Here is a 25,240-nt window from a genome sequence, read left to right as displayed (position 1 = left end):
GGCGAAACTGTTATAAGCTATCTACTTTTTATATCTGATCTGTTTTTTTATTCTATCAAAATTAAATGAAAATTTTTTAGTAACGAACCTGCTCCATAAAGTGTTCCACTCCAAGTGTTTCAGTTATCGATAAATAAATTGTAGTGTTAGACATATCCTAAAATTGAACTGTCAAAACTTGTCAGTCATCAGAAAAGCCGTGACAGTGAATTGGCACTTTTTTTCAACTTTCCTCGTCTTCTGCGGAGCTTCTAAATAAACGCTTTAAATATGACAACCCCCGAGGCACGACCACCGATGGACGATGAACGCATCAAGGCGCTGACAAACTACCGCACCAAGTTACTGGAGCATCGGGAAATCGAGGCGCGCTTGAAAAACCTTCGGGACAAGCACAAGATTCTCAGTGCCCAGTTCGAGAAGTCTGAGGACGATCTGAAGGCCTTGCAGAGCGTTGGCCAGATGCTGGGCGAGATCCTCAAGCAGCTCACGCCGGACAATTTTATTGTGAAAGCTTCGAATGGACCGCGTTATGTGGTGGGCTGTCGTCGCCAGATAAACAAGGCCAAACTAAAGCCGGGAACACGTGTGGCCTTGGACATAACCACGCTGACCATCATGCGCTATCTTCCGCGCGAGGTTGATCCTCTCGTGTATAACATGACTCACGAGGATCCTGGCAATGTCAACTATACCGAAATCGGAGGACTGAGCGAGCAGATTCGGGAGCTGCGCGAGGTGATTGAGCTACCTCTTCTCAATCCGGAAATCTTCTTGCGTGTGGGTATCAGTCCACCCAAGGGCTGCCTCCTTTACGGGCCACCTGGCACCGGAAAAACCCTGCTGGCCCGTGCCATTGCTTCTCAACTGGATGCCAATTTTCTAAAGGTGAGTAAGACACAGCTTTTACGTAACCAATTATAATAATTTCTTGAAACTTTAATAGGTGGTTTCTTCGGCCATTGTGGACAAGTACATTGGGGAGAGTGCCCGCCTGATTCGGGAGATGTTTGCCTACGCTCGGGACCATCAGCCATGCATTATTTTCATGGACGAGATTGATGCCATTGGCGGGCGGCGTTTCTCTGAGGGCACCTCCGCCGATCGCGAGATCCAACGCACTCTGATGGAGCTGCTTAACCAGATGGATGGTTTCGATGCTCTGGGTCAGGTTAAAATGATCATGGCCACCAACAGACCGGATACCCTAGACCCGGCTCTACTCCGTCCGGGGCGTTTGGACCGCAAGCTTGAGATCCCCTTGCCAAATGAGGTGGCTCGCATGGACATCCTTAGGATACACGCTGCTCCTTTGGCAAAACGTGGTGAGGTCGACTACGAGGCCATCATAAAGCTCTCCGATTTGTTCAATGGCGCCGATTTGCGGAATATATGCACGGAGGCCGGCCTGTTTGCTTTGCGTGCCGATAGGGAGTATGTCATGCAAGAGGATTTCATGAAGGCGGTACGCAAGATCGCAGACAATAAGAAGCTGGAATCGAAGCTTGACTACAAGCCCATTTAGGAATTGGATTAACATCTTGTCAGAGTTTAATAAGAATCAATAAATGACTAATGTCCATATGGCCTATCATAATGTAATGTTTTAATGATTTATTTAAATTTATTGTATGGATATCTAATTTAAAAAGTTAAAGGTTGTACTTTACAGAATCTGTCGCAAAAGGTACGGGCTTGTAGCCAAAAGCCAGCATGGAATCCTATCCTGGCAATAAATCGGAGCATTCTGATACCGTGTCTAGTTGTTTTAGTGGTCTGTTTAAGGCACCAGGATATTCAATAGAACAAAGTGCAGCCACGAATTGGGGCAGCTCGATTCTGTGTGACAAATAGGCGTTTGAAAGTGTTTTATTGAATTTTTGGCTTTGGCCATGCTAACATGGTAGTGCCAAAATGTTTTCAGGACATTTGCATGGATTTGTGTAGGGATTGTTGTTTGAATGGATAAATTGCTTGTATACTTTCGGCTTTAAAACCAATTCATGATACTGATACTGTCTTTTAGTAGACTTTACTAAGTAGAATAACTTATAATTTAACTTTAATACATATATAAGTTGTTTGCTCTTTAAAGTTTATATGCATATAAAAATAATAAGCACTGGCATGGAGAAAAAGTTAAAAATTGGAAACCAAATCCCGGCCAGGCAACAACTGGCTCAGAAGTGTGTCCAGCGGCGTGGAGAAGTAACAAAAATAACAGAAAAATCAAGTTTTCTGAAAACGAAACTGAAACTCTATTCAATAAGTTTTGAGCTCCTTGGTTTGGCCGGGCTTGGCTGCTTCGATTTCTGTTGTGTGGCGCAACATGAGGCACAGATGCCACCAATGGCAATGGAGTCTATTCGATTCGATTCGGCTCGCATCCTCCAGTGTCCCTGTGAAAGAAATTAAATGCAGTCCCGCCGCAGGACAACTGGCTGCAACTTTTCCAGCAGCACGCTGCAAACTTGTTTTCGATCTTGACTTTTGGCTTCCTCAGTGCAGGGAATTACAAGCAAGGACATGGGCGTGGTTGGGCAGCTTGTTTCTGGAGAGTTATGGCTTTGTTCCGACAAACATATATGTATATGAGCTCTTTAAAATTTGGTTGTGGGACTTTAATAATCTCATATTATTTACACTGCTTTTTATTTGGATTTTTTAAAATATTACAGTGTTTTAAGAAACGTCCTTTAGATGGTTATGGTATGGTGTGGGACAGTAGTTCACATGCAACATTCGATTTGCATATGGATGTTGCATTCATAATCTTAATGCAAATTCTAGAGCCATCTTGAATTTCATTAACACAATTCGGGGAGTACAGCGGAGACTCCTTTCCCGTCCACTATCGCTTCCCCAGTCCTTTTCCAACCCTTATCCATTCCTAGGCATGATGGCCATACATCAAGATGAAGGATGAGCACTCCAGAGGATGCATGTGCCGTGTGCAAGTACCATTCCACACTTACATATGTAGCTATGTACATGCACTGGAAGGTGTTCAGAAATGTGGCCACGCATTGTAACGTTAACCGGTGTCGCTGTCAGGTTGCAAGGAGGGCCCAGGATCGAGGGGTTTGGGTTTACCGTTGAGGTTAACAAAAATGGCAGCGCTTTGTCCTGCTGGCTGTGAAATTGCTTTGGATGTCAAATGAATGCACTTGCATATTTCATTACCACCTTGCCACCTGCGACGCCTCGTCCTTGGCTCAGGCCCCTAAAAATTTATCGTTTATGTGAAATTAGATGCAGGAATCCTTGATTGTCAAACCTATAGGATGATGTAATCTTTGGGGAAATTAAACTAATTTGTATTGCTACCACAGCAGTGTTTGAAATAAATTTAAAGAGTGGGTAGGGATGGTTTTAGAATGATAATGGCAGGGACATATTAGTAATGAGTGTTCTATTTATTAAATAACCAAAATTATTATTTTAATTTAATCCTTAAATAGCCTTTAATTTCTCACCTCTTGAGCTTAACATGCGAGGGCCCAGATACCAGGACTTTAACAGGACGACACACTGCCTTAGTTTCGGGCTGCCACCTCTGTTCGTTGGGGCAGGTCATTTACGATCCACAAAGTCCTGCCACCCAACGGGGAGAAACGGTTGAGCTCCACACAGTGGCTGCTATCACGGATAGCAGAGCCTTTATAAAGTAACTTTCGCAACGCCAAGTCGAGCTCAGTGTGCGGGTAGCCTCGCGAGGCTGCGGACTTCGAAACCGGGATACGGGAAACCCAACGGTTCGGAATCTTTGAAAAATGTGATTGTCACTTGGCGGGATTTCACGTGTTGGGAGAAACGTGCTATTGAGAAGCGAGAACAATGACATCTGGGGAGTGGGACCTGCGGGCGCTCAAGGCGCTCGAGGAGGAGGAGCAGCGCGAGTTTCTGGCCCTCAGTCAGAAGAATCTGTTCGACCCTTTACCCAATCCCAATCCCAGTTGCACCCCCGATCCGGGTGGCACGGGCAAGTCAGCACTGACCTACGCCCAGCTGCATCCGCACCTGCTGAAGCTGCCCACGATCGACGAGTGCCATCTGATGGCGGTCAAGCAGCAGAAACAGCATCAGGACCGCTCCGCCGCCCTACGCTTCACCCGTGCCCTCTCCCTGTCTGCCCACTCGCTCACATCCCGGACAGGAAGTATCACTGGTAATATAAAATTGTAATTAATTTCTTACGAATATTTTTGTTTCAATTTAAGCTTTACATTGTTTGATTTAATAAAGCTTATTCCCGAGTTGAATACTAATTGAATTTCTGAAAAATCAGACTGTGTTTCAAAAGGATTTTAAAGAAAAATTAATTGAATTTATAATAAATGATATCTTTTAATTGCCAACAGGAACCGGAAGCGGAGGTGGCTTTGGTCGGAAGCTGAAAGCCCGATTGGTCGGGGCCAAGTCCAGTGGATCCCTGTCACCGGGTCGTTACTCACACAGCTACAGTGTGTCCCCGGTATACACACCGCCGCCCATGAGGCGCTGTGCCACACTGCATCACACGCAGCCGGTGCGGAAGGCCTTCAAGAATCTCCAGCAGATGCAGGAGCGCAAGCGACAGACGGGGATGCCAACAGCGGTGGCTAATCCTTTGCACATGCAGAGGATAACTGGCACAGGCAAGACCTATTGGAAGTATGGAGCCAACTCCACGGCAGCCTCCATAGTGGGTCAACGGGTACGCCAGAAGCAGCAGTTGGAGCTGGAAGAGTCGAATTGCTCGAATGATGACGAGAACTCGGAGCCGCCGGAAGCCTCGGAAGCGGAGACGGGCTCCTGCAGTGTTCCCCTGCCCACCACGGACACCAACGAGATCCTGCGACTGATGCTCAATGCAGCAAGTTCGGCGGTGACGGTAACGCCCACGGCAGCGGCCATCGGGGCTGGAGGCGGAACTGGAAGTGGCATTGGAGGAGTCAAGGGGAAAACGACCGGCACTGGAGTCGGAGGAATCGGAGCAACTGGTGTCGCCTTGTCGATGCGGCGATACCAGCCGCAGGACGCCGAGGAGGACGAAACTGTTGCGTACGAAGCTTTCCACCAGCAGCTGGCCGGCAAAAGCTTTGAGCGCGGCGCTCTCTTGCGAGTTGGCAGCTTAACAGCGCAAGAGAGCGACGGCGGTAACAGTCCCCGGAGTAGTCCTGGCCGTGGAACGCAATTCACTGCTTCCGGCGTCAGGCGGATGTTAAAGTCCTCCTCCCTCGATTGGCCCGTTCAGGAAGCGACCCAGACCCCAATCCAGCAGCAACAGCTCGGCCAACTGACCGCAAATCAACTCGAGCTGGTCGAGCAGCAGACAAAGGACGCTCGTTACCGGCAGCGAGATCGGGAGCGGGAACACTGGGACCTGGAGCACGTCCACTTCCATCAGCAGGCCCTCGGGCATTTGTCAGTCGACGATGAACTGGAGCAGCATATCAAGCATTGTTCGTGCTCCTGCAATCACATGGGCTACGGCAATTCAATGGACTATCAGGTGAGTTACTGCTTATGAATAAATATAGTACACATTTATATAGATTTATGGATGACGATTATTGCGAAATTGATGTACAGATCGAAGCATGTATTCCGCTCAAGAATCGGATGATAATTGCAAAAGATATGACCTTCGCTTGGGGCCATAATGACCATCCATGCATTTTTCAACATTTTGGAGGGGGCCGCCCAGAAAATTTGATGAAAAATCTAAAAAATATTTTTTTTCTAGATTTTGATGCAGATTTGTGGAGAATAGATCTAGAAATCGTTTAAGGTATTCCGCTCAAGAATCGGATGATAATTGTTAAAGATATGGCCTTCGCTGGGGGCCATAGTGACCATCCATGCATTTTTCAACATTTTGCAGGGGGCCGCCCAGAAAAATTTACGAAAAATCTAAAAATTGTTTTGTTTCTAGATTTGGATGCAGATTTGTGGAGAATAGATCTAGAAATCGCTTAAGGTATTAAAAAATCATTCGCTTAAGAATCGGATGATAAATGTTAAAGATATGGCCTTCGCTGGGGGCCATAATGGCCATCCATGCATTTTTCAACATTTCGTAGGGGACCCTCCAGAAAATTTGACAAAAAATCTGAAAAATATTTAGTTTCTATATTTTGATGCAGATTTATGGAGAATAGATCTATAAATCGTTTAAGGTATTCCGCTTAAGAATCGGATGATAATTGTTAAAGATATGGCCTTCCCTGGTGGCCATAATGGCCATCCATGCATTTTTCAACATTTTGTAGGGGACCCCCCAGAAAAATTTACGAAAAATCTAAAAAATGTTTTGTTTCTAGATTTGGATGCAGATTTATGGAGAATAGATTTAGAAATCGCTTAAGGTATTCCGCTTAAGAATCGGATGATAATTGTTAAAGATATGGCCTTCGCTGGGGGCCATAGTGACCATCCATGCATTTTTCAACATATTGGAGGGGAACCCCCAGAAAAATTTACGAAAAATCTAAAAAATATTTTGTTTCTAAATTTTAATGCAGATTTATGGAGAATAGTTATAGAAATCGTTTAAGGTATTCCGCTTAAGAATCGGATGATAATTGTTAAAGATATGGCCTTCGCTGGGGGCCATAGTGACCATCCATGCATTTTTCAACATATTGGAGGGGACCCCCCAGAAAATTTTTACGAAAAATCTAAAAAATATTTTGTTCCTAGATTTTGATGCAGATTTATGGAGAATAGATCTAGAAATCGTTTAAAGTATTCCTCTTAAGAATCGGATGATAATTGTTAAAGATATGACCTTCCCTGGGGGCCATAATGGCCATCCATGCATTTTTTAACATTTCGTAGGGGACCCCCCAGAAAAATTGACGAAAAATCTAAAAAATATTTTGTTTCTAGATTTTGATGCAGATTTGTGGAGAATAGATCTAGAAATCGTTTAAGGTATTCCGCTTAAGAATCGGATGATAATTGTTAAAGATATGGCCTTCCCTGGGGGCCATAATGGCCATCCATGCATTTTTCAACATTTTGGAGGGGACCCCCCAGAAAATTTTTACGAAAAATCTAAAAAATATTTTGTTTCTAGATTTTGATGCAGATTTGTGGAGAATAGATCTAGAAATCGTTTAAGGTATTCCGCTTAAGAATCGGATGATAATTGTTAAAGATATGACCTTCCCTGGGGGCCATAGTGACCATCCATGCATTTTTCAACATTTTGGAGGGGGCCGCCCAGAAAATTTGATGAAAAATCTAAAAAATAAGTTGTTTCTAGATTTTGATGCAGATTTATGGAGAATAAATCTAGAAATCGTTAAAGGTATTCCGCTTAAGAATAGGATGATAATTGGCAAAGATATGGCCTTCGCTGGAGGCCATAGTGACCATCCATGCATTTTTCAACATTTTGCAGGGGGCCGCCCAGAAAAATTTACCAAAAATCTAAAAAATATTTTGTTTCTAGATTTTAATGCAGATTTATGGAGAATAGGTCGAGAAATCGTTTAAGGTATTAAAAAATAATTCGCTTAAGAATCGGATGATAATTGGCAAAGATATGGCCTTTTGAAAAGGCCTAAGTTATTGAGAAGGTCAACCAATTTCGTTGCTTTTTGTTATTAACTTATAATGCATTTGTTTAAATAATGAATTATTGAATAGTAAAAACTATTTTTTAAAAGGAAGTCCCGATATTTTTCCGTGTTCCCACAACCATCCAATCTGCAGCTACAATACGTGCGCATTTTTGCACAAATGACTCTGCCGTGTAATTTTAATTGCAGCAACTATTTTTTCACTCCGGGTGTGCAGCCACAGCCATGGTCATTCCCATTTCTGTTACCATTCCTCGTCGGATGAATGGGGGCCCATTCAGTGGCCGTTACTTTCCACCTTCCACCTTCTAATGCACTGGGCCGGGCCAACACACGCGTTTTGCCCAAACTCATTATCACCGTTGGTCCTTTGTGGGCATTTGGAGTTCACGGCTGGATTGGTCCTGGCAGATTGCCGCCTGGAGATCGGCCTGGGGGCAGTGACTCGGCTCCAAGTGGCCCATTGTCTGACTCGTCTAGTGGTGGCCCGCAGCAGTGGCACGCAGCACGAGGGGAGCAAACTTTTATACTAAATTGAATACTCCTTTGAATCCTACAATGGCCCGGATTGCTGTTCTCGCCCAGCTCGAGCTGTCCGCCCTTCCTCACATCGTTATTGTCTGTAATTGTTAAGACGATTTTAAGTTTAATAGCTGCCATTTCAAATAGTGCTGGAATCCCATCTCAAGACTTTATCTTTTGTTTTACGTTAAGGGTCCTGGCCAAGTTGGACTCTGAGACTGTGAGTGGCCCCGGGGCTCTGTGACTTTATGAGGGAGAAGTACCTGAATGAAAAACTGCTTAGATCCGAAAAGAAACAAATTTTCCATTATTATTTTAGTAGAAATCGTCCGAGGTTAAAGTATACAATCTAAGAAAAAGTTTTCAGAATAAACTTGGATGAATTTGTGTTTAAGGAGTCCTTTTGACTTGATTACTTTGTTCACAACTTAATCAGGGATTCGTTTATAGCGTATATTTGTTATAATATATATATTTCTACAATTGGACCGATTTCTTGTGCATTATCGTTATAGCTTCACTAAAATAAAACAATTAATTCTAATTTTATCGAACATCCATGGGGTCATGCGTCTAAAGGCTGGGGTCTGTGCTGCATCTTCCGCTATATTCTTGATCCAAATCGCCTACTGCAGCGTACTCTGGGGCGGGGTGAGAGGCGTCCAGGTGTCGGCGCTTACTGCCGCCGTGCCACTAACCACGGCAGTGGGAACGGAACCGGAAACGGCGCCTCGCTCTACGGTCTCCAGCTTGATGTCGTTGTGAGAGCCCTTCAGGCCGGATCCGGCACATTCTAGGGTGATGACGGAGCTCTGCTCATCGCTCGGCTTGTACATGGCAGCCTGGGGGTCGTCCAGCGTCTTGGACACGTCAACGGGCTCTAGCGGATGGGCGGCGTAACTGCAAGGCGGGCGGGGGGAGAATCATTGATAGCTACGTTAGCGGTAAGTGTGCACAGTTCCCCGGACGATATAACCTACCCAATTTCCAGTGGAATGTACTCCGGTTGGTAGTACGCCGCGGCGGCATTCTGATAGAGTCCATACTCGGCCCCGGAGCCGTTGTGCCATCCACTGGCCGGATAGCTTAGTGCCGTGGGCGCGTTCAATACCGCATTGGTGTACAACTGGTGGGAGGGTGAGGTGGGCGTGGGATGGTACACCTGGTGTGTGGCTCCGTACGCCGCTTGCGGGGATCCCGAGGCCCCAGCACCTGTGCCCACTCCCACACCCACTCCCGTTCCGTAGATGTCCGTCTGGGCCATGTTGTACTGATGGCTGTGCGGCGTCAGGTGGTGGATTGTGTAGCTGGGCGACGAGGTTGTATAGCTGGGGGATCCGTTCGTCGGCGAAGGCGAGTTGTGGGTGGCTGAAGGTGGTCAGAAGGAGATGTTTATCAAGCTACTCAATAGCTATGCCACAAGGACTACTCACAGATATTACGGCTACTGCACACATTCATGGGCATGGGTCCTGGCACGCTGGTGGCGTTCCAATAGTTTCCATTGCTCTGCCAGCTGCTGGGATACGAGAACACTGAGGCCGTGGGACTGGCCTCCACTGGCATGAAGCCAGACTGGGAATAGGAACTGCTGAAGCAACCGGCTCCGGCTGCGGATCCAACTCCGCCGGTGCTGCTACCAACGCTTGTGCTCACCGAGCCGGAGGCCGATCCCGTCGAGGTGGATTGGAGGCTGGTGGGCGTTTGCGGAGCCGATGGTGGCTGTGGTGAGGTGGAGGATCCATTTCCAGCACTTCCATTGGATCCAGAACCAGAAACAACCCGTGGTCGGCTGTACGGAGTGGACCGAGTGGGTACTGAGCTCCTGCCGGAGAGCGATCGCCCGTAGCGGTCGCAAGTGCCTCCCACGGAGGAGACTCCTGAAGAGGTTGAGGAGACACTGGGACACGGTGCCACCAGGCCATGGCTCTGGGCAATGGGCAGCGGAGGCGGCGGTGCAGCTACTGCGGCAGCCGCTGCAGCCGAGGCGTAGTGAGTGGGTGGAGGGATTAGCCATCCGTAGTGTGTGTCATGAGGATACAGTGTGTCTGGTCGCTCCTTGGCGTCCAGGAATGCCTTGGCAAAAGGATTATACTTGATTTTGAGCGAGGTGACCTCTTCGTTCTGGTAGGCAGTCACGGCTATAAACTGGGTCTCTGGAAACGGATAGGTCACCACGTGACGCTGCTCGGATCCCACGCGAACCAAATGCACTCGTGGCTCATACTTGTGCAAGGAGTTGAGCATTATCTGGAAGGATATCAAGGATATTAGCTCTTCTTTGAGAGATTTTAATTATCTATAGTATCTCTAGTTACCTGTCCGTTTCCATTGGTTTTGTTGGTCAGTTTCACTTTGGCAAAGGAAATGGGCTCCTTCATCCAGTGGGCTCCGAAATTGGGGGACTCGGGATGTACGTAGATGGGATTAGAGGGCGGTACCTCGGCTTTACCCCCAGGGACCTGAATTAGGATGATTATATTGTTTTAATTCAAATTCCTCGAAAAGTGACTCTCGACTGATATTTTAAACTTTGTTCCTCAAACAATGAGTAAGATAACTCGGTCTTAGATCACTTCCATTTCTCGATAACTCACCCATTCGCCGTTGACGTATTTCCAGCGGTGTGTGTCCACCTGGACGAACTCCAGCAGTACGGTGTACATGGCGGCGGGATCCAGTCCGGAGGCGCTGATCTTCACCACGGGAAACATGCGCCTGGAGATGAAAATTAGCAATTATGTACAACAGTTACATAAGTCATAACGTTAGCCTTTGGCAAGACCTTAGCTAAAGTTGAGTTTGAACTTGGCTTTAATGGGCAGAGGGGAGAGGGGCTAGGGGCAAGGGAAGAGACGGAAGGGTCCGGTTGACTGGGATTGCGTTGCGGGCAAATATTGGAACGCTCATGAGCGCTCTGTTCCACAACAATTAGTACAAGATGGCGGCTGTTGCCGGGCCATGCTAATTAGCACCTGACCAGGCCAAAAGCAGGCCCAGCTCTCGGGTCTCAGATCTCGAATCTAGAGGGTCTCGACTCTAAACTCTCGACTCTCGGCCCGGTTCCGAGTTCTAAATGCGCGTTTTGCATACAAACACACATGCTATCTGTATATATGCCCGTAAATTGGTAAATATTTTTAGTTATTTCAACAAATGCCAGTAAGTAAATAGACACACACATAGATACATGAGGACACTCCAAAAAAATAGTGTTGAAATTAAGTAGAAAATGATCTACATTTTATGGAAAAGGGCATAGTACTTCATATATTTTTAATAGCTTAGGGTAAACGTCTCTTAAATACTTTTTAAATAAACTATATTTCTTCGAGTGTATTTAACTAATCTGGAGAAACGTTAACGCTTCATTATGACTTGCAAATGGCGAGCAGTGAGATGAAAAATATGGAAAAGCGTTGCAGCAAAAAAACAAAAGCCTACAAAAGCGCAAAAACTCATTGCCAATTTGCATAGGAAAACAAAATGCGCCGCCATCGCCATCGCCAGTTAACACATTTGAATTTCGAACGGTCCGCCAAAACCGACTGTGGCAACTGACTCACCTGCCGTTCTTGGTGACGATCATCTCGTTGGTGAGATTCTGGAATCGCAGCCACAGCTCCCTATCGTCCAGGGAGACGCGCAGATTGCGATCCAATTCATTGGGGCTTCCGGCTCCACCAACCACACGGTGACCACCATTACCGGCGGATCCACTGGCACCACCGGCGGCCACTGCCACCACTCCTCCCAGTCCATGATTATGGCCGTGTCCATGGCCATTGTGGCTTATGTGCTGGGGAGATCCACTCCCGGCAGTGCCACCACCGCCGCCGTTTGTCGTCACATTGCCACTGAGTCCGGTTGTGGGATCCACGGCGGACAAGATGTGCGATGTGGTCATGTCAGCTAATATGGCTGCAAAAGAATTTAGGAATTGTCAAGATGAGAACAGTGGAAAGAGGTATTATATTATAATATTGGGTATTAATAGAGTTCTAAATGGTATGAAGTTGCCATCTTAAAGATTTAATCTATGAAGTAATTTTCGTTTACAAAATATGTAATATCTCCTAAAAGACTGGATAGTTAGCCCCTTGACTCATTTCCCAAAAATACTGAAAGACATAATATTGATGTTTTTGAGGAATCGGTCAGTGTGCACTGGCATTACATCAAAGCAATCTCTCCCGCCCGCCGACGATGTGTCGGCTTTATTATGCCTTTACAACATACTGTCCCAGGAGCATTAGAAGAATGCTCGTCCAGCTCTCTTGTCGGCTTTTAATTATATTGCACACTTTAGCCATGCCTGGGACTGGGACTGTGACTGGGACTGGGATTCGGATACGTATTCGTATTGAGGCTGCGATGTTGGCTCGTCTTGGCCATAAACAACGGGCACCCTTTTTATTTATGGCCGCGGCAACAAACACCTCTGTTTTTGCTTCGAAGTCGTTGCCATCGATGCCGGGGAAGGGGGCAGGGGTCGTTCCAGGGTCACATCTTAATGTTACCATGCTGGTAGCCCCTTAAGATGCGCCGTGTTTTCGGGTGATGTCTAAATTCTGGACCCCTTTACCGAAAGTGTTTCTCGCAATGTTTTGTAATCATAAATTAACAAAATGTATTAATTGTTTTGTTTGTTTTTATTGGCCCCAAGAATTGGAGGCCGAAATGCCGCCGTCTAGGATTGGTCTTGGAATGCAGTCCCCCCCCACAATTCTTAGTTCTTTGTTCTTAGTTTTTGGGTAGAGATTTGATTTATAGGTAGATGGTCCCTCATATTTGTCAACCATTTAATTTGAGGGTGTCATCCGAACAGGTTTCTCTAGAGTTCTAGGTGAGACTCACATAAAATGAAGCACACCATCCATCATCAAAGTATGTGGTTTGGCCATCAATCCATGGGTCATAATAACATTCAATTACCAAAGATTCAGCTTTACAGAATATTTATTTTAATCAAGTTTCAATCTTTGTTAAGCGGGTTAACCCCCTGGCATAGAGTTAAATATGGTTTATGGATTTTCAAAGGTTTCCGTTTTTCCCAGGCTGCATTCGCGCCGCATTATCCTAATTTTCACGCAATTCTTGGCGTGTTTCTCATGTCCCACATAGGCGACATCATAAAAATTCACTCTTCACGACGCTATACCGCCGATGGCTCCCCACATGGCACATGGATGTTTGTGTTCCACATCGATCCGCACCACCGAACCACCGCTACACCGCTCCACCACCCCACCGCCCAGCATCACTAAGCTTAATGAAAAGCTGTTTTTGTGTGTTGTCTCCTCGTCCGGATAGCCCAAGTGTGTGTATTTCAGCCTCTTCTATCCAAACTCGTGTCTGTACATATATCCACGCTTATATAGTATACTTTGACTTTTGATGGCAGCCATGACGGCTTTGGCTATAGGATGGGGTTTTGGGTTTTCGGTTTGCATTGGGCTCTTTCCTCATCGGCTTTTGTTGTTGTCTTTGTTGATTTTTGAATCATTTCGTGACTTTGATATTTACTCAGTCGCTTTGAAAGATTTGGTTATTTTTTTTTTTTTTGGATTTCGGATGAAATATGCGCGCTAGTCGAAATCAAATCGAACCTTTTGTAATATCGCGTATACGCACTCGAAACACAAGTACAGACGAACTCGTACTAATGGTCGTCAATGGGCTTTTATTTAACGAATCTAAAATATATATAAACTCTAACGAAAAACTTTAATTCATTGCACATGAGTGAATAATTTATGCAGTCAACTTAATTAAATAAAATAAACAATAATGCATTAGTTGCACTCATTCAAAGGCAAATGAATGGAGTAATTACTGGACTTTCTAAAAATTTAAACCACTTTAAAATAGAAAAACAAAAATTGTAATAATGTTTGTTTTCATTTTATTATCGCCACGACCAGTACACGTGTAGTATTATGTTTATTGATTCGTGGACAAATATTAAGCCCCCATCGATTTATTCACTCTCCACCGCACCGGTTACCGATTCGCACCTCGCCCAGAAGGATTCCAGTTCGCACCTGCTCAGGATGCTAGCGGGTGGTATCGATGACAACTGTGGTAGCCCAGCGGAGGCGATTAAAACAAATTTGCTAAATTTCACACACCACTTGGCATGAAAATAAACCGAATTTAAATTTAGACCTCTGGGCCAATTTCGTTTTGGGCATTGTGGGGCCAACCATTGTCACCTTCGGGAAGGGCAAAAGTCGTTTGCTTTTTTGGGGGGGATCGTTAAGGAGGTGGAACTCCTGACTAATTTATGTAAGCAGAAGCGTAGGCGGAGATGGGTGTGACTCGGGTGTCACACTTTTGTTTTCTGCACTCAACGGCACACTGCGATGATAGGCGCACTTTATGAGCTGCGTACTAAAATTTTGTACAAACTGTAATTAATTAGTAAGCATTTGTCAAGTACTAAACGGGGCCTGCAGCCCCTCGATTCGCGGGGGCGTCCGTTTAAGTCGGCGAGGGGATACCCCCGTTTAGACCGTTTATGGACTGCTTTGATTTGCATTTAATAGGATAATTTTCACATGCGTCGTAATTGGTTCGATCGTTCGATCTAACTTGCTCTTTTCGGCAATCTATGCCGACTACCTCAGCCTCTGCGTCTGCGGCTGCGTTGAAATTCTTATGTCCCCACTAATTTGCGTGTGAACATGTGCCACGCCTCCAACCCGAGACTCTGGTTCCTAACGCCCCCGGCTCGGCTGCTGTTTCATGTCATTAGAGGTATTATTAGGATCGTTAATGGGGGGGCTTTTGTCACTTGCCCGCTGGATTTCGGGCGGCTCGTCAACACACAGTTTTCTGTATTTCTGTATTTTTGGCCAAGTGTCAAAAAGTGTCTGCCTGGTTTTGGTTTTGTTTGGTTTCGGCATTTGATTTTCACACGTTCGTTTAAATAGGTTTGCCAATTTGCTATTTGATTACGTTTATGGCCGTATGTCACACCGAGGAATGAAAACACAACATTTTATGACCCCTCTTAATTCGTTGAATCGACTTTACAGCCGTGCATTCTTGCCGTTTGTATGGTTTACTTTTTTGGGAATTTTGTAACTTTTTTGAGGGATAAAATAGGTAGCTAAAGCTGAGGTAGCTCCATTAAACCTCACAGAAATAGTAATAAGATAAGAATAGATATACATAAATATATCATTAACAATTGTGATACATAAGATATAGTTCCACTAATTAGAAAATAAATTGTTGTTTAATTGTTGCTTTGGTTGTTAAATCCTTCTATTTCTACCTATTTTAATACTTTTTATAGACACGAAGTTATAGGAAATTTCCACCAATTCCTATTTTTTCTTGAAATCTTAAGAATTAAAAATATATGTATGCTTTATAAAAAATTATCTGTCTAGTTTTATGAAACTTACATATTTTGAATACTTTTCCCCGCCGTAAATCGGCGTTTTCGATATAATCCAGATGTAGAGAATCTGATAAAATGAATATAGAATCTGATTCGTCTTGAAATGAGTTTCAATATCTTAAAAATCCAACACTTTTGAGCACTTTCTTTTCTAAATCACCAAGTTTTCGAAGGTTATATTAATTCCACGTAGTCACAAATGTATGTTGAATAAATCAGATGATAGGAAGAACCGCGTGCCTTAATATTAGTTAATTTTTTTTTTGGTTTTTAGTTCGATATATATATTTTCCGATTCGGTGTCTGACTTTTTTTCGAGTCGAGTTCGGAGTTGAGCGAAGCCGCCGAGAGTGTGTTTGCGTTGCCACCGTTCCCGAGCTAATGATCGACGATCGGTGCTAATTTTTTCAACCATCACAAGCCGCGCTTTCGGTTCCTCTATTTCTCGTCTTTGGCCAACATGATATTGCTGTTGTTGTTGTTGTTGTTCGGACGTTATGGCCGGCCTGGCTCACTAGCCAGTGCAACTCTTTCCGGGCCCTAGGGCTGTCTCGTTCTGGCCCGACGAAGATCGGTTGGCGGCCGGCTTTAGGCCACACCCTCTAACAGGTAAGAGATGCCTAAGCAGTCTCCTTTCCTGCTCGCACTCGCTGCCCGTCGGCTTTCGGCCATCGCTTACAACCCGGCAACAGGTAGAAGCCTTGCTTTGGGCCTCTCAGGTGGGCCAGATCGGTCAGGGCGAGAAGACCTCTGCCATTGGAGTCCTAGGCGGGAGTTCTGGGGTCTCCATCATCACCAGTCTGCTCAGCGTGGATAATCGTTCATTTTTGCATGCGCCAAAAATTAAGTGAAACGTGTTTTATTTTAAAAATAAATAAATAACAGATAACACTGGACACAATACTTTTTTGGGAAAATGTTCTATAAAATATTAAAAAAGTTAAAGACGGGAAACCGATGAAATTATTAGCTTGTTTAGATCTCTACCCAACAGATATGTTGGTTCCTTGAGTTACTTGACATTTATTCAATTTTAATTCTTTAATTGACAATTTTTTAAAGATTTATATACTATTTGTATTAATAAAAATACAAATTTTAATCTATATACAGATATTAATATCAAATACATATTTATAGAAACAATTCTATATCTTCAAGATAATCCTCAATAAACCTACTTTTTATGGTTTAAAAAGATGCCTAAAATTTGGGCCACTTTACATTTTTCTTTCAGTGCCTTTTAAAGACTGGAGCCTCTGTCCGCTCTGTACTCTGTCCGTTGTCCGCTGTCCGCTGTACATTGTCCGTTGTCCATCGCAGACTGGCTTTGATTTGTTTAGACGCTCGTTTTGTGTTTTGTTTGCGCAACCAATTAAAACTTTGTATTTTTTCCATGGTGCCTGTTTGTAGGCTAAAACGGGTTTGCCGTTCGTTCCAACACATCATTTTTTCGGTTAAATTTTCAGCTGAATTTCGAGTTGTAAACATTTGACCGCGTACGTCAATTTGTGGATGTGTCCCAACAAAAAAATGAAAAAAAAAAATATGATTTTCTGCTCTGGGGCGGAGTTGGCTCCATATTTTGGGGCGGTGCGTGACAAACGAGAATTCGCATCAGAATTAGATCGAGTGTATATATTATAGATTATTCAATGGTAACTGTACGTGAGGAGATTTTATAAGCTTTTGGAGCTCTGCAATTTCAACTAGCATTTTATGTTTTACAATAAGAGATAGAAAGTATAGTTCAGAATTAAAAATGAATCAAACATGGATAAAAAGTAGTTTGAAAGATTCTAAAAATATATTATATTCTACGGTCTATCATTGGCTTAATTTGAGTGCTAATTTTGAGACAATATTATAGATTTTTCATGGCCCGTAATACAAAAAATGTACTGTGACGTTTTTGATGAATATTGTTGTGGCTTTCTATGCTGAAACTATTTATAGCTTTTTCGTGATTTTGGAGATCACGCGCCTCTTGCATTCGCTGTCTGGGAATGTCGGGGAGTTCGAGTCGGATTTTAGTCATTTTGAAGCTATGGCCGAGTGTTAAGGGCTCCGATATGATCGGAGACTGGGGCCTCAAAAAAAAGTTGGTCAGTCTATGGCGCTGAAAGACAAACAGTTCACGGGCAACGATGGCCATTAGTTTGAGGTCTACTATGGCTACTCGCCGGGGGTAAATGAGAAAAATCAACAGACTATGGAACTCAATAAAATACATGAAAATGGAGGGGAGGCCGGAGGCTGTGTGCCTGGCTAATGGAGGAGAAATGTATCTGGCAGATAGGCAAGTGAATCGAACGGATCGTCATGTAGTTGTCGCACCCGTGACGGATGTCTGGCTACCTTACGGTCGGTCGGTCATTCATTAAAGGTGCGGCTAGTTTTTCTTTCATTAAGAATCCCGACGGAGGAGTACGCGGAATTGCAGGCCAACCCTAGGGTTGGTAATTCGGGCCTCAACCCTTTCGAGGAGAGCGTCGGGCATCGAGCATCCAGCATCGAGCGTCCTTGCCCTAAATATTCACCGCACGGCATTGTAGCCGCTTTATGTTTATGGCCAATCCTTTCTGCTTGTGTGTTTGCAAACAATTCGATTTTATGGCCGCCTAAGCGAATTTCCCCGCCTCAATTAGGCTGAGGTTGTAAACTCATAAAGCAAACACGCGAGAGTGCGAACCCGAAACGTAAAGGAACAACAAGAATACAAATAGAAGGAAAAATAAATGGAGCAGGAGCAGGCATTCCGTTTGTACAGGACATGAAAAAGCATCCTTTTGAGCGCAATTAGCCGGCGGGAAAATCCCGATATCGAAATGCCGCTGCCGCTGCCGCTTCTGGTCGAGTTTGTGTTTGAAGTCTTTCGTTCGCCATTCCTGGCCGCCTTACCGCCCATGGGTTCGCCCCTTTACTGGCTTGTTTGCTCGAACCCAGATCCAGACCCAGACCCAGACCCAGTCCCAGACCGAAAACACAACTCACCAAATACTAAACTCGAATCCCAAGCCCCGGCTCATTTGCATATTGCTCGTTTTCGCTTAAGTATGTTTGCCTGGGCCGAACTCTCTGTTTACTTTTGGCCATCTTGAGCATCTTGACCAAACTCGACTGACCCGCAGCCCGTTTTCAGCCCGTCTTCCATACCTTCTCATCATTTTTTTTTATGGAAATGCACAGCTTTAAGTTCATCGAAGGCATTAAACTTAAAGATGGCGTGACTCGACAAACAATGGTATTTTCTAACATGGCTTAAACGTTGATTTAGTTTAAACAATGTCTGCAGTTTGTTAAGTAATTAAAGGAGTCTCTATAGAAAGGCATCCTCTGCACTTGAAAGGCTTGTATCAAATAATTGATAGAATATTAAAATTTACTCCCCTCTTGTTGTTATTTGGAGCCACACACTATTCACACTTACTCATTGAAATTGTTGAAACATTTTTCACACCGAACACAAATTGGGATTTTATTAAAAAAATACTCCAAAGTCCACGACACCCACACCACTCGCAGGATGAATCGCATTTTCGCCAAACGGGCTGCCCAGCCTCTCAGTCGCTGCATTATTCCATCGGCGAGTCGCCTCTTCAGCGCAGGATGTGCTAATGACGAGTACGCCATGCAGGATCACAAGTACGATGCGATTGTGATCGGAGCCGGGGGAGCGGGATTACGGGCAGCGTTAGGGCTGGGGGAGAAGGGATTCAAAACGGCGATTATATCGAAGCTATTTCCCACACGGTCCCACACAGTGGCGGCCCAGGGCGGCGTGAATGCCGCCCTCTCCAATATGGACAAGGACGACTGGAAGTTCCACTTCTACGACACGGTCAAGGGCAGTGACTGGCTGGGCGACCAGAACGCCATCCACTACATGTGCAAGGAGGCGCCGAAGGCCATCTACGAGCTGGACGCCTACGGCGTTCCTTTCTCCCGAAAGGAAGATGGCAAGATCTACCAGCGGCCTTTCGGGGGACAGACTCTGGGCTATGGAAAGGGCGGAGTAGCCCGCAGGGCCTGCGCCGTCGCCGATCGCACGGGTCACTCGCTCATTCACACCATGTACGGCCAGACTCTAAAGTACACCGATGTCTGCCACTACTATATCGACTACTTCGTCCTGGACCTGATCATGGAGTATGGCTGCTGTGTGGGCTGTGTGGCCTGGAAACTGGATGACGGAACCTTTCATCGCTTCCTGGCCAAGAACACTGTGGTGGCCGCCGGTGGCTGTGGCCGCGTCTACTTCTCCACCACCGCCGGACACACGTGTACGGGCGACGGGAATGCCTGGGTGTCGCGCCAGGACCTCCCACTCATGGACATGGAGTTTGTTCAGTTCCATCCTACTGGCATATACGGAGCCGGTTGCCTCATCACCGAGGGTGTTCGCGGTGAGGGCGGGTTCTTCCTCAACTGCAAGGGCGAACGCTTTATGGAGCGCTATGCTCCCAAGGCCAAGGATCTGGCCTCCAGGGATGTGGTGGCCCGAGCCATGACGATGGAAGTTCTAGCGGGAAACGGGTGTGGTCCTCTCAAGGATCATGTTCACTTGCAGCTGCATCACATCGATCCGCAGATCATCAGGACGAGGCTACCGGGTATTATGGTCACAGCAAAGATTTTTGCCAAGGTGGACGTGATGAAGGAACCGGTGCCGGTGCTGCCCACCGTGCACTACAATATGGGCGGCGTACCCACCGACTACAGGGGTCGCGTGCTCACCATCGACGAAGACGGCAAGGATGTGGTCGTCAAGGGCCTCTACTCCTGCGGTGAGACGTCCTGTGCCTCGGTGCATGGAGCTAACCGATTGGGGGCCAACTCGCTGCTCGACTTAATCATCTTCGGACGCGTCTGCGCCGAGGATATTGCCAAGTGCAGCAAGCCAGGGGACAGGGCGCCGAGTCCGGCGGATAATTTTACAGCCCGAACAATGGATAACTTCAAAAAGCTGCGTTGTGCCGACGGCAGCATACCCACCGCTGAACTACGAGATGAGCTGCAGAGGGCGATGACCAGACACGCTGCCGTATTTCGGGAAGGGAAACTCCTCAAAGAGGGTCTTTTAAAAATCGCCGAACTGTGCGAAAAGTTCAAGTGCATCAAGGTTCACGATCGTACCCTGGTCTGGAACTCGAATCTCATCGAAACACTGGAGCTGCAGAACATGCTGGTGAATTCGGTACACATCATTTCGGCCATGGAGAATCGCGAGGAGTCGCGGGGGTCACACGCGCGTGAGGACTTCAAGACGCGCATCGACGAGCTGGACTACTCGCTTCCGTTGGCCGGCCAGCGGAAGAAAGCGATGGACGACCATTGGCGGAAGCACACTCTGACCTTTTCCGAGGCCGGCAAGGGCTGTGCCACAATCAAGTACCGACCAGTTATAGACACGACACTAGATGACTCTTTGGCTTCCATTCCTCCGGCTCCGCGCACCTACTGATTCTTTGGAGGTTGAGGCTAACGAAAATATTCAATTGGGTTGAAAAATAAAGACTACAGAAACACATTTAACAAAATATAGAACAATTTAATTTTAAAACCAAAAACAATTTCTTTATTCCAACATGGTTCGCCCAACGCAGGTATCCCAAAGCATATCGTATCCCAAAGCATTTTCTTCAGGATCGACGAATACGGTGTCACTATCATAGTCAATCGTTTGGCACTCTTTGAATTCAGTATATTTAAAATTCTGCCCAACAACTTTGAAGTACTCTGAATTCCTTGTGGTACTGTACCTGTAATACTGTCCATTGTCCAATATTTCCAAAACCCCAAAGGCTTCGGAGCCTTTTTCCTCCGAGTTATCATAGTCCTGTGGTCTTTTTATTGTGATGTCTCCGTCAGAATTGATTCCATCACAGTTCTCCTCCTCATTATCGTCCTCTAATTTACATAATCCAGTGCGCTTGTCTTCCACATTTGAATGTTGAAAGTCATCATTACTTGAGTTTCGACTCAAGCTCACGTTGTCCATGTCATATGCGTCTAAAGCCCTCTTAAATAGATCAGCTTCCAAGTCTGTTTCATTTTTTAATGTATCATTAGTTAGGGAGGTTTCTTTTTCAGCGTTATTTAGTAATGAAAAGGATCTAGGGTACAGGTTTTCCTTTGCCTCGGAGATTTCTCTTGAGGTGCACTCAGCTTTCTCTTCAAAGTTAATAAAACTTCTAGTAAAGTTCTGGGTCTCTTTTTCTCCATCCTCATAACTAACATTATTAGAGTTGCAATCGCTCGAAAGTTCTTCATCTATTTTACTACAGAGATTTGAATCTAATTCACTGTTATCATTTAAATCCTCATGGTATTCAAGTTCATGGGCCTCATTTGATGTTTGACTATAGATGTCTTGTGTTGAAGGCGGATTACTTGAGGTGTCCGCATCGAACTTGAAATCAAAATACGGCGGTTCTACACTTGAACTTTCAACTGAGAGTTCGTCATTAAGAAAATCTTCATCCGCAGAACTACAAACTGTTACGTCGCTATTAGTAAGATCTTCAAGGGAACTATGATCCCCAATGTTATCTTCAAAGAGGGGCAGAGAATTTTCATCTGAAGGAGTAGCTTCCATTACGACTTCATTAGTCAGATCTTGAACCGAAATTTGTTCTGCAATGTTTTCTTTAAAGAAAGGCCAATAATTTTCATCTGAAGGAGTATCTTCCATTACGACTCTGCTAGTCAGATCTTCAACAGAGCTATGATCTCCAATACTTTCTTTAAAGAGAGGCTTAAAATCTTCATCTGAAGGACTAGCTACCATTACGACTTTATTAGTTAGATCTTTAACCGAGCTGTGATTTTTAGAGCTTCCTTCAAAGAGCTGTGATAAATTTCCATCCGGAATGTCATATACTGGAGCTCTTTTTTTCTTCTTTATATAATCTATGAGTATGAAAGTTAGCCAAAAAATTGAGATTACCAGAGTGAAGAGGATAAACTTTGAAAGCCATTCTGCACAGTTGAAGTTTTGGCCAAAAATATTCACTTCCCGTAAGTCCTCACCCACCTCATACACCAAAACAGAAAGCTCCACAAAAATGGACGTTGGGGTCTCCCAAGGCGCAACCACCTCTATGTTCACCAAATCAAAATTATGCAGTATAGCCATCAATGTAGTTTTATCCTGGATAGGATCCAATAGTCGGAACTCTCCATCTTTTATGTGAAAGATGGCGGGCAAATCAGATATGGAGAAACGTCGGTTCAGTATTCTGTGTTTCGAAAGATCCCCATAGGCCAGATACACATTTATGAATTTCTGTGTAGAATTAGCTAGCTCGTAAAGAGCACCTTCCAGATCCCTGCAATCCGGTCGTAGAGGTAAACATAATAACACCAGCCATTTGCCGTAAAGTAGTTGCTGCCAGTTGTTGGGGTCGATTTCGAAAACCGATTCAAGGCCTTTTTCTTCGTGGCATTTTTTTGGAAGACACAGCTGGTTTTTTGGGTCTGAACATTCGCAGTCCTCTTCAAAGTTTTGTCTTTCTAAAACAGTTGTGTAGAAATTTGAAACTATTAAAAATAGGAGCGTATATAAAATCATTTTGAGGGTTTATTTCCAAATAAACTTTGATCTAAATACGTGCTTTATCCCAGAAGTCTTATATTATTTGATTTAAAAGGAAGGGATTACTTTTTTTTACGGATTTACTCTATAGTGTAGGATAGCATTTTATTATTATTTACCAAAAGTGACCACTAACATGAAATTAGCATTGGATTACTATCAGTCCGACTCCATGGACAAAGTCTGTAAATAATTACCCGCCAAAGAAATTGGTTGCTGCTTCAAGGAGGTGGATCCCAGCAAGGAGGACCACCCACCTAATGACCACAATAAATTATTTTCATTTAGGGGCATTTAGCATAGAGAAAAAGCCGAGGAGTGCCTGGTAAAGAAATAATTTATAGCTGTTGAAAACTTAACATGTTCATTTGGCCACATGTGTTGGTGCGTTTTGTGGGCGAATTGTTGTTGTGCGGAAATTGTTGGGGGTAGTCCTGGGTCCTTGGGATGGGTTGACACCCAAATAATAATGGCGCTTGTTAGGGCTTATGAGTAAGTGTGTGTCTCTTTGTGTGTTCGTGTGTGTGAAAGGCCAACAAAACAGGACCAAACACACAAATACTTTGCCTAGACAGCAACAACAGAACGCTCCACCCACCAAGGACATGCCCAAAACTATTTGGTATGTATTCCGTGTGCCAGTATATGTATATGTAGATACAATTGTTGCTATTTCATATGGCTATGTTGTTGCTTTTTGGTGGTCGGCTGCTGCTGGCAGCGCCAGAAAAATTACAGTTGCATACACATTTGCCTGCGTTAAATTGTCCCACAACCGATACCAAGTGACCTTTTCATTTATTTTTATGATTCTCCCATTCCTTGCCCCATTGCCCGCCCCCTGGCCACATGCTACATGGCTATATTCCACCGGCCCCTCTGCCAGCCGTCTTGACCATAAAAAATAGTTCGTCCGATCCAACTTTCCTGCAGCAACAAATGTTGCTTACCGAGGCCTAAAGGAGGATTCCCGGTTACTGGATCTAATGTTGCTCCTTTTTTCTGGGATTTTGAATTTGTTTATTTCTGGCCGGGCTTAATGGAAGGGAAATCTGCGTACCAAACCCATTCGGGGGCCATATCTGTTTGTTGTTTATGTCATTTACTGTTTAACTCGTGCTCTGTTATTTCCATAAACTACTCATATTTTATGGATTTCATTGAGTGCTATATGGTCGAGAAAAAAGTACATTTTAATTGGTCCTTTAAATATTGTATTAAATGCCACAACTCGTGCGGTTGCAAAACTTAAAAAGCTCCTTCAAACTTTGTTCATTTAACTTTTTGATAAAATCAGGAGGTTAACTTTAAACTTTAAAGTAGTTTAGTTTTGTAAACTAATCTTTTTAAAAAGGGATTTTTAATATGCAGAATAATTGATTCATTTGGTAGTGCTAAATGGATGTCTTAAATCCTGTGACCAGTCCAATTTGTGTCTCGATGGATCTCAGTTTTTGTTTTCTAGTCTGCCCGAAAGGATAGTCAAGTTTGCTAAAATTTTCAAAGTTGATTCTCTACTTCATCGCAAAACAAAATGTTTCAGTTTAAGCTTTTAGCCAAGTCACTTCAGCCCGTTAACGAGTACTACAGTGAGTGCACTTTTGCCTTCGGGTAGATAAAGTACAAAAATTGAACATGCTATGTGTACTAACCTCTGCATAGGGTTTGAAAACTGAAAGGATTTAGATGGGAAATAGAGAATGGGGTGTTTTGGGGTAGCATAGTTGCAAATATCTGGTTCTGTGGCTGCAAATAACTAGCCTAGGGTCATTCGAGTGGCCCATCATTTATATGTTGCTGTTCGGGCCTTTGACTCAATCATGTGCTCGTTCAGGAGCTCCATAATTTCCATTAGAATAGCCTTGGGCGCTGGCCGAGTCAAAGGCACTGGCCAAAATGCCTACCATACCGATCCGACCATTTCGACCACTTTGGCAGCAAACTTTTCCGGCCAACAGCCCCTCCCCCCTGGCCAACTGCACTTTTCGTAAGCCTTTTATATTTTTTTGGCGTTTGTTTGTTTCGGTTTATCATTGTTGTTGTTTTGGGAATGGTAATGGTTTTTGGTCCGGGTTCGGCTTGTTTTCCCCAAAAACTTTCGCCTGCATAAATTTGATTTATTAATAAATTATAGTCCCT

At 44.6% G+C, this 25,240-nt stretch overlaps 5 protein-coding genes across 7 annotated transcripts in view; 3 read left to right on the top strand and 2 right to left on the bottom strand.

Annotated features, from left to right (window-relative positions):
* Positions 1 to 93: 93 nt before the first annotated feature.
* Rpt4R (Regulatory particle triple-A ATPase 4-related) lies at positions 94 to 1,584 on the top strand. The gene is made up of 2 exons (XM_017236925.3): positions 94 to 888; positions 947 to 1,584. The coding sequence occupies exons 1-2, from the start codon at positions 271 to 273 to the stop codon at positions 1,523 to 1,525; spliced, it is 1,197 nt and encodes a 398-aa protein (XP_017092414.1). The 5' UTR covers positions 94 to 270; the 3' UTR covers positions 1,526 to 1,584.
* A 2,253-nt stretch (positions 1,585 to 3,837) lies between these two features.
* LOC108122367 (uncharacterized) overlaps positions 3,838 to 25,240 on the top strand; it is an 89,345-nt gene continuing 67,942 nt past the window's right edge. The window contains exons 1-2 of the mRNA XM_017236931.3: positions 3,838 to 4,168; positions 4,362 to 5,494. Of these exons, the coding sequence (XP_017092420.2) occupies positions 3,838 to 4,168; positions 4,362 to 5,494 (1,464 nt within the window). The remainder of the gene's footprint in view (positions 4,169 to 4,361; positions 5,495 to 25,240) is intronic.
* Positions 8,550 to 15,672, bottom strand: byn (T-domain transcriptional activator brachyenteron). Of its 3 annotated transcripts, none has more exons than XM_017236933.3 (7): positions 15,509 to 15,672; positions 11,660 to 12,014; positions 10,691 to 10,811; positions 10,412 to 10,555; positions 9,527 to 10,343; positions 9,074 to 9,461; positions 8,550 to 8,993 (listed from the first exon to the last, which is right to left on the bottom strand). In XM_017236933.3, exons 2-7 carry the CDS (start codon positions 11,998 to 12,000, stop codon positions 8,720 to 8,722), a joined length of 2,085 nt encoding a protein of 694 aa, XP_017092422.3. In that variant the 5' UTR covers positions 12,001 to 12,014; positions 15,509 to 15,672; the 3' UTR covers positions 8,550 to 8,719. The 3 variants fall into 3 exon arrangements, with proteins under 3 accessions (XP_017092422.3, XP_043065522.1, XP_070136677.1); XM_043209587.2 differs by lacking the exon at positions 15,509 to 15,672 and adding an exon at positions 13,272 to 13,288; XM_070280576.1 differs by lacking the exon at positions 15,509 to 15,672 and adding an exon at positions 13,272 to 13,288 and having other exon boundaries at positions 8,904 to 9,026.
* Positions 18,902 to 21,053, top strand: SdhAL (Succinate dehydrogenase, subunit A (flavoprotein)-like). The gene has a single exon (XM_017236935.3). It carries the CDS (start codon positions 19,031 to 19,033, stop codon positions 20,966 to 20,968), a length of 1,938 nt encoding a protein of 645 aa, XP_017092424.2. The 5' UTR covers positions 18,902 to 19,030; the 3' UTR covers positions 20,969 to 21,053.
* LOC138926451 (uncharacterized) lies at positions 21,055 to 23,137 on the bottom strand. The gene has a single exon (XM_070280577.1). It carries the CDS (start codon positions 23,075 to 23,077, stop codon positions 21,083 to 21,085), a length of 1,995 nt encoding a protein of 664 aa, XP_070136678.1. The 5' UTR covers positions 23,078 to 23,137; the 3' UTR covers positions 21,055 to 21,082.

Source organism: Drosophila bipectinata, chromosome 3L, assembly GCF_030179905.1.
Source record: "Drosophila bipectinata strain 14024-0381.07 chromosome 3L, DbipHiC1v2, whole genome shotgun sequence".
Lineage (NCBI taxonomy): Eukaryota > Metazoa > Arthropoda > Insecta > Diptera > Drosophilidae > Drosophila > Drosophila bipectinata.
Note: the sequence above shows the minus strand (reverse complement) of the source record. Positions and strands in the feature narration are given on the sequence as shown.